This window comes from Penaeus chinensis, chromosome 2 (assembly GCF_019202785.1).
Source record: "Penaeus chinensis breed Huanghai No. 1 chromosome 2, ASM1920278v2, whole genome shotgun sequence".
Taxonomy (NCBI): domain Eukaryota; kingdom Metazoa; phylum Arthropoda; class Malacostraca; order Decapoda; family Penaeidae; genus Penaeus; species Penaeus chinensis.
In genome coordinates, this window is record NC_061820.1 from 38,223,068 (window position 1) to 38,233,067 (window position 10,000).

Consider the following 10,000-nt stretch of genomic DNA (forward strand, 5'->3'; position numbering starts at 1 on the left):
ATACATATATATTTATGCACTTATATATTTATGTGTATATATATATGTGTGTGTGTATATATGTATATATGTATATATATATATATATATATATATATATATATATGTGTATATGTATATATATGTATGTATACATATGTATACTAGATGAGTTATCATCAGTAGACTAGTTCGTGTTACTAATATTTTATTTCAAGCACCCCCTTCCAGTTCATAAGGCCATATACGTCATATCATACCTTATGCTGAATAAAAGTCTAATCACATAATGCAACCCTTCAGTTCTAACTTCTCTGTTCTAGTAATTTGTATGAACTTTTCTTTTTCAGTTGGAGTTTTACGGTCCAACCATACATAGTGAACGCTTTTCACATGCACTCAACCAATACAATAGGTCAGTTCACGGTTAATAGAGAGTGAGTGAAGGAGAAAGAGAGATAAGAGTGAGTGAGTGAGTGAGTGAGTGTGTGTGTGTGTGTGTGTGTGTGTGTGTGTGTGTGTGTGTGTGTGTGTGTGTGTGTGTGTGTGTGTGTGTGTGTGTGTGTGTGAGAGAGAGAGAGAGAGAGAGAGAGAGAGAGAGAGAGAGAGAGAGAGAGAGAGAGAGAGAGAGAGAGAGAGAGAGAGAGAGAGTAGAGATAGAGAGAGATATATAGAGATATAGAGATATAGAGATAGAGATAGAGAGAGAGAGAGAGAGATATATATATATATATATATATATATATATATATATATATATATATATATATATATATATATATATATATATATATATATATATATATATATATATATATATATATATATATATATATATATATATATATATATATATATATATATATATATATATATATATATATATATATATATATATATATATATATATATATATATATATATATATATATATATATATATATATATATATATATATATATATATATATATATATATATATATATATATATATATATATATATATATATATATATATATATATATATATATATATATATATATATATATATATATATATATATATATATATATATATATATATATATATATATATATATATATATATATATATATATATATATATATATATATATATATATATATATATATATATATATATATATATATATATATATATATATATATATATATATATATATATATATATATATATATATATATATATATATATATATATATATATATATATATATATATATATATATATATATATATATATATATATATATATATATATATATATATATATATATATATATATATATATATATATATATATATATATATATATATATATATATATATATATATATATATATATATATATATATATATATATATATATATATATATATATATATATATATATATATATATATATATATATATATATATATATATATATATATATATATATATATATATATATATATATATATATATATATATATATATATATATATATATATATATATATATATATATATATATATATATATATATATATATATATATATATATATATATATATATATATATATATATATATATATATATATATATATATATATATATATATATATATATATATATATATATATATATATATATATATATATATATATATATATATATATATATATATATATATATATATATATATATATATATATATATATATATATATATATATATATATATATATATATATATATATATATATATATATATATATATATATATATATATATATATATATATATATATATATATATATATATATATATATATATATATATATATATATATATATATATATATATATATATATATATATATATATATATATATATATATATATATATATATATATATATATATATATATATATATATATATATATATATATATATATATATATATATATATATATATATATATATATATATATATATATATATATATATATATATATATATATATATATATATATATATATATATATATATATATATATATATATATATATATATATATATATATATATATATATATATATATATATATATATATATATATATATATATATATATATATATATATATATATATATATATATATATATATATATATATATATATATATATATATATATATATATATATATATATATATATATATATATATATATATATATATATATATATATATATATATATATATATATATATATATATATATATATATATATATATATATATATATATATATATATATATATATATATATATATATATATATATATATATATATATATATATATATATATATATATATATATATATATATATATATATATATATATATATATATATATATATATATATATATATATATATATATATATATATATATATATATATATATATATATATATATATATATATATATATATATATATATATATATATATATATATATATATATATATATATATATATATATATATATATATATATATATATATATATATATATATATATATATATATATATATATATATATATATATATATATATATATATATATATATATATATATATATATATATATATATATATATATATATATATATATATATATATATATATATATATATATATATATATATATATATATATATATATATATATATATATATATATATATATATATATATATATATATATATATATATATATATATATATATATATATATATATATATATATATATATATATATATATATATATATATATATATATATATATATATATATATATATATATATATATATATATATATATATATATATATATATATATATATATATATATATATATATATATATATATATATATATATATATATATATATATATATATATATATATATATATATATATATATATATATATATATATATATATATATATATATATATATATATATATATATATATATATATATATATATATATATATATATATATATATATATATATATATATATATATATATATATATATATATATATATATATATATATATATATATATATATATATATATATATATATATATATATATATATATATATATATATATATATATATATATATATATATATATATATATATATATATATATATATATATATATATATATATATATATATATATATATATATATATATTAAATAAATAAACACCCAGCCGAACATGAAAAATTTAATAAATACATAAGATTAAAACACGACACTCACCACCATCTGAAATCGCCTGCAGATCGACAGCAGCACGACCTTCAATGAGAACCTGGCAGACATCGGTGGTATTCGACATTCATTCCGGGCGTACCAGAGGTGGGAGCGAAGTCACTACCGGGAGCCTCGTCTTCCTGCCCTCCCCCTCTCCTCCCACCAACTCTTCTTCGTTTCCGGTGCTCAGGTAGTTATGAGGATGTTTTCTTTCTTTCTTTCTTTTCTTTCCTTTTTTTTTTTTTTTTTCTTCTTTGAGTTCTTCACCTCCGTCTTCGTCTTCTTCTTTTTCTTATTATTATTATTTTCCTTCTTCTCTTACTTAGTAATCTTCGTCGTCGCCATCGGTTTCGTCTTTATACTATTCTTTTTCTTCTGATAAAATATTTATACTGAATACCCATTATGCTTGAATCATTAAAGAATTATTATATTCGCTTTTTTTTTTTTTTTTTTCATTAGCCATATTGCGCTGTCATCCCCAATCTTGCCAAAATCTTGCTAATGGAATTGGACGAACATCTTCCAAACGGTATGAGGTAAGTAATCCTTTTTTTATATCGTGTTCTATATAACATTATCATTTTCATTTGGATTTAGCTCCCCTGGTTTTTATTATCAATGGTATCTAGTAATATTCCAAGTTTGTAGAAACTATTTCGTCTATATGGTCATATATTATAAGTTTTTTTATTCTGATTACCATTTTGATATTATTATTGTTAATACTAATTATATAACATTCTTATTATTGTTAACATTACCCATGTCTTTTCATAAACATCATTATATATATTTATTGTTATCATTATCATTTATCATATTTTTTTTTTCTTTATCTTTACTAGTATTATCTTACACCTATCACTTAATATTATGTTGTTCATGGACACCTTATTATGTTCTAGAATAAACGCAATGATGATGAACACTCCTGAATTCGCGCAAGTCTTCCAGTGCAATAAAGGTTCAAGAATGGTAGCCAATAAAACGTGCCATATATTTTAAATGCTGTCAGATGGGGTAGAAATTGTTGAGCTTCTGTTATAAGTGATACTTTAGGACTACAATCTCCGTGATTTAAAGTGCATTTCAAACTTTGTCAATTTCGTCTTTCATAACTTAGTGTCGAGGATAATTGCAAAAAGGAAAATAAATACAAAAAAAGGCAAAACGCGGGTGATTTTTTTTCATATATAAGTCACTACATTATTTGCTATTTTCACCTCCTAGTATCATATATTTCAATCTCAACCATCTCTGTCGACACAAAAGGGGTAGTCATTTCGTACCAAAATTGTGTAATTAGATTTCTTGGGAATGCCCATGTTCTTTTGTAAACAAATAAACTTTACATGGTTATTACAAGTCGCTTTGATTATATTCCCAATTTCCTTACAAACTCTAAGAAACAAGAGCATATAGGACAAGATGACAGAGCATATAGGACTAGAAATAAGAAACAAGAGCATGTAAGAGACAAGAAATAAGAAAAATACGCCTTATTCATTGTAGCACAAAGAAGCTACGAACTTAAACGTATTTATACAGTGCTACAATGAGATGTCTTTCGGGTATATTTCATAACAAGCATATGACACTCCTTTATACATATTCATATAGTCACATACGTGAAGGTAACTACATACATGTGGCTGTGCTGATCAAACCCTATACCTTTAATACCATTTGAAAATTACGTGCTCTACTACTGCCAAAGGTCCTCTCCACTTATACTCTAGCAGAGTTTAAGCCTAAGCACTCACCACCATGTAAAGCTTAGCATTCCCTTTGTCACTTATTATGTTATTATATTTTGTGATGGCATCATTCTGCAGGCGTTAGTGTCAAGCATAATTCAACAAATATATTCTAGGCTCAGTAATAGCTACATGATCAAGAAATGGTAGTTTGTCTCTTGTACCACACATTTGCTGAAGATTCCCATAATTAATTCTGATTCTAAATTTAAGATCTTGCATAAAACTTAAAATCTCTTTACATATCAATCTTCATGGTATAAAATGTCATACTGGGATTGTTCATGTACATTAGCTTATTAGGTATATAATCATACCTCATTACCTGATTTATGTTTAGTAAGGGGAAGAGGTTACATATCAGAAATATATTATTTGGCAAAATAAAAGGTATTTATCTGGTATCGTCCTGAGGGTATAATATACCTGACCAGCTCAGAAATATCATACCTAAACATATATTAGTTTGTGGACTATGGATTATCTTTCATTGTTACATGTTTTGTGATCCTGCAATACTAAAAACTAATAATACTAGACTAAATATATCTTCATTACCTAATATTGTATTAGAATACAATATCAAATTTACAATGTACTTCAGCCATATTTCTTAAAGTAAGCCAAAAATTGGGGAAACAATTCATAAACAATGGTGTTTCGACAAACAAACACATAATAACAATAATAATGATGATAAAGTTTAGCAATATCAATGAGGATAACAAAAAATACTCATAACTAAAACAAAATAAACCTCTAGATATATTCCAGTATACCTGAGTGTTGACCTTCATTACTGTAGATTCCTGAACAACTACAAAGCATAAAGCATTCAAAACAACCTTTGGTAAGAAAAACTTTTCGGAAGACAAAAAATGTGATTCTGGAGAATACAAAGAATACTATAAATGCTATATAATAATATTAATAATATTAATAACATATGTAACATTTCAAAATGATCTAATCAAATCTGAGACATCTCAGAATTATATGCACATGTAAACACTTTACTTCTAGAATTTAAAATTCATTTGATAACAAAAAAAAAAGTAAAAAAAAAAACAAAAAAAAAATAGAGAAAGAAAGATGTCTCAAATAAAGGAAAGATTCACAAACACATTGATAAAAGTAACATATATAACTAATCAATTCAGACATGACATATCTCAATGACACAACCAGTGCTACAATAGTTTTGCTTGCTTGTGTTAATGTAGCCACTCAATCATTTGCAACTGCACAAGAAGTAGAAGAGTGGTCTTGTCTGGAAAGCAACTTTAGGATGGCCTTTTATTAAGTTGGAAAACCAGCATATGGTCCAAAATCCAATTAGTTTTTTTATTAGCTGATGTGATTTTCTGCACATGAGGTATATGTTGCACGAACCTTGTACTCGCGTTTATAATACAGGAGCCAAATACATGAGTACTAATGCATTTAAGACATAATAAAATATCATCGTGTTTTCTATTTGTACGTACACAATATTGCAAATAAAACTTAAAATTAGTTACATATATTCACATACACTGACACTTATATATATCCATATTTATACACACACACACAGACACACACATCTAGATATGGTATATATGTGCACACACACACACACACTTTATATATCATGGTGTAAACTTTAAAGGAGTTGGCGATTTCACAATAAAAGAAATTTCTTAATATTATCCTCAAATATAGTACTATCACTTATAACAATGGACATATCCTTACAACCACCCCCATCCTGTGAACACAAGTGAGCATGATCGGTGGGCACATGGGCATGCATAACTTAGGTATATAAGTATATATAAGTATATATAAGTATATATTAGTATATATAAGTATATATAAGTATATATAAGTAAATATAAGTACTATATATAAGTAATTATATACACGTAGTGCATGCACGAGTAAAGATGACATCACGGCCAGACAAATTACTCGGTAAAAAGGTTGTTTTCCCATTGTATTCACGCCGGTGATGTCATCTTTACCGCTAATGTGCCCACCTATCATGCCAGGCTGTGTGGACAGGCCTTTAGGGTGAACAATTTCTAAGTAATTAGATCTGCAAAAAAGAACAGAAAAATAAATAATAAATAAATAAATAAATGAAACTTGCAGATCTCTGACTGTAGTGTGCAGCTTTGTTGGTACTGGTAACCTTTTTATATATCGTGTTGACATCCAAGATGTAACGACTAGATGACATACTTAAAATACAGATCTTAGTTGTTTATGGAATTTGTGTTGCACTCTATAAGATAAAAATCTTTGGCCACAGTGAAGCAACTTTGTAACTTTTATAATAAACTTGCTACAATTAAAATTACTACTTTTTAAATGCTTTACTTGTTAATAAATACCCCAAAAATGCCTGTTGGTAGCCAAGATGCATGAAATCTGTAACAACCAGATAACATACTTAAATTACCATTTAATATAATATAACCGGTGTATTTCCCTTTTATAATAAAGTTCTAGGAACATTTCTTAACATTTCTCATACTTATTAAAAAATTCTCAAGGTATGTCCTGCCAATGCTCAGGACATTTCTTGAGCTGTCCAGAAGCTTTCCCTCCTCTCTATATTTATACTTATCTACAGAGTACATTTAGTAAAAAAAATATTACTAGTAATAGAATGCTTATTCCTACTTTGCACAAAGACCTCTTTCTTTTATGCTGAATTTGTTGTCCCAATGATCTAGTAAGTTATACTGTTGGAGGATTTTCACCTACACTATGGCAGGGTTACCAGTAATGGCAGTCTGAACTTTTGGTAACTAACGCAGTGTTTCACAGGTCAGGACGAATGCCAAGCAATACAAAATGATCTTATGAGTGTGCCTGATGTGTGGCTAGTGAAATGTTACTGAATAAAGATTCAGAAATCCTTATTTATATTTGTAAAGGATCACCACTATGGGGTCATATGTTTTCCTTGACAGAATAAGACTATTCTGGCAGCAGATCTCTGACCATGCATTTGCATCCAGATTCCAGCACCCAAATGATCTTGACAAATTGAAAGACCTGTTTAGATAACTGACTCAGCTTTGTATGTTTGGGAGACTTCAATAAGTACATAATTTTTGAGATGATATTTCATCTCCCAAAGGCAGTCTCTTCACCATGATTGTATCCAATGGAAGTGCCCAGTTTTCATATTTCTAAAGAGTGGGTTGCTTGAGACATTATAAAAGTTCCATCATATCAAGGACACAGTTGAAAATGCCCTAAATCTTCAACAACATGGCAGTCTGATGAATGTAACAACCTACTCTATGAAAAGGAGGGCTGCAGTAAGGAAGGACTGCCCTCTAAAAGGCCTGTACTAAGACTAGACCAATACTTAAAGCTAGCTGGATATTGTAAAAACCATTTGTCACCCTAGTCTACTCCTTCAACTCATTGCCATGGGTATGGGATAAGATGCCACAGTCTGCTTGGAAGTCTACATGTACTTGAACACAAGTTCAAAAATTAAATTGCACGATCACAGCAAGTGAAATTAATGCTGCAAATATTTCAAAACAACCTCTATAAAATATGCAAATGTATGCAAAGAAATGGGCACTGCCTTACATTTCTGCTCTGTGAACTTTCCAGCAAGTCATAATAATCCATAGGAACTACTGAGTTCTTGATAGCATAGCTGAAAGAACTTTCAGAAAGACAATGCAGTAATATGAAGAAAATTATCATGACTCGCATCCTAAACTTTACACAACCACTATCCTTCAAAACTACTGGCAAAACTATTAATAAGTCTTTGGAAAACTGACTTATTACATTGTGTTCTTGTTAGGACAGAAACTGCAGTAAAGAACTCTGAGCTCTGTAATTTAAAACTATTATTCTTTGGGATTAAAACTTATTGTTGCACATAAAGCTTGTGAAGAACTTTATCATTGTAAGAAGTTGTACAGCCTATTTAAGAAGCTGTCTCCTGTAAATGACATACAAATTACTGTAACGCATACAATAATATGCAAGACAAAACATTTTTCAATTAATAATATCACAGTCATTAAATATAAAAACTCATGGCTTTCTTGTGTGCATTGTATTAAACAACTAATAAAAATTATAAAACCTATAATTTCTAGGCCCTCTTTCTTAGCTGTTGCAGGAATTCACCAGGCAACCACACACAGATGGATATGAAGCATTTTTTCTTCACCCATACTTCTCCAAATGGGAACAGTAACTTCCCACCTTGTTTGAGCAGTCTCTTTGCTCTGAATATGGAGAACGTGCTCTTTCTTGTCTGGTGAATCTAGTTTAGGTATATATTGTAACATCAATGAATAAATCTTTACTGGAGATCTGGGAGAGATTTCTAAAGGGTATGGTGCTTGCTCAAGGATTGTATGGATAAGGTAAAGTTGAGGGATTGGGAGGGCATGGTATTATTGACGAACTTTCTGAAACAGGTGGTGCAGTGGGATTAGGAAACGGACTGGGAGTGTGAGAGGGTAAGCTTTGATCTTGTGAAGGGTAAAAAGAGTAAGGTGGAGGAGGTTCGTTAGGTGCCGTGGGAGCAAAACTAGGGGCTTCTGGGGTGCTAAAAGAGTACGGAGGACACTCGGGTAATGCAGCTGGATTTGAGGCAGGGTTCTGAAAGCCTATGGGCTGTGCTGGTGGTGGTGCCAGAGGATTCACTGGATATGGTGCTGCTGATTTTGTTGGCAACTGATCAGCCTGTGTTTCCTTTGATGGAACTTCCATGCCACCTGTATTCTGTGCTGAAGCTGTTTCAGGTAGTGCTGAAGAAGCAACCGGAGTAAGAGGATATGCACGTGGAGTGGATTGCTCTGAAGTGGATTCTTCTATATGCTGAACATTCTGCTTTTGCTTATGGCTTTAAAAGAAAGAAAGAAAAAG

At 25.3% G+C, this 10,000-nt stretch overlaps 2 protein-coding genes and 1 long non-coding RNA gene across 10 annotated transcripts in view; 2 read left to right on the forward strand and 1 right to left on the reverse strand.

Annotated features, from left to right (window-relative positions):
• LOC125030368 overlaps window positions 1-476 on the forward strand; it is a 16,920-nt gene extending 16,444 nt beyond the window's left edge. For all 4 annotated transcript variants that reach the window (XM_047620400.1, XM_047620420.1, XM_047620412.1 and 1 more), the window contains exon 16: window positions 330-476. In XM_047620400.1, the coding sequence (XP_047476356.1) occupies window positions 330-420 (91 nt within the window). In that variant the 3' untranslated portion in view covers window positions 421-476. The remainder of the gene's footprint in view (window positions 1-329) is intronic.
• Window positions 477-3,321: 2,845 nt separating this feature from the next.
• On the forward strand, window positions 3,322-4,703 carry LOC125030429. Its single transcript, XR_007115405.1, has 3 exons — window positions 3,322-3,528; window positions 3,801-3,877; window positions 4,247-4,703. It is a non-coding gene; the product is annotated as an uncharacterized LOC125030429 (long non-coding RNA).
• Window positions 4,704-5,419: 716 nt separating this feature from the next.
• The window catches only part of LOC125030394, a 13,534-nt gene continuing 8,953 nt past the window's right edge, over window positions 5,420-10,000 (reverse strand). For all 5 annotated transcript variants that reach the window (XM_047620460.1, XM_047620444.1, XM_047620429.1 and 2 more), the window contains one exon: window positions 5,420-9,977. In XM_047620460.1, coding sequence (XP_047476416.1) covers window positions 9,476-9,977 — 502 coding nt within the window. In that variant the 3' untranslated portion in view covers window positions 5,420-9,475. The remainder of the gene's footprint in view (window positions 9,978-10,000) is intronic.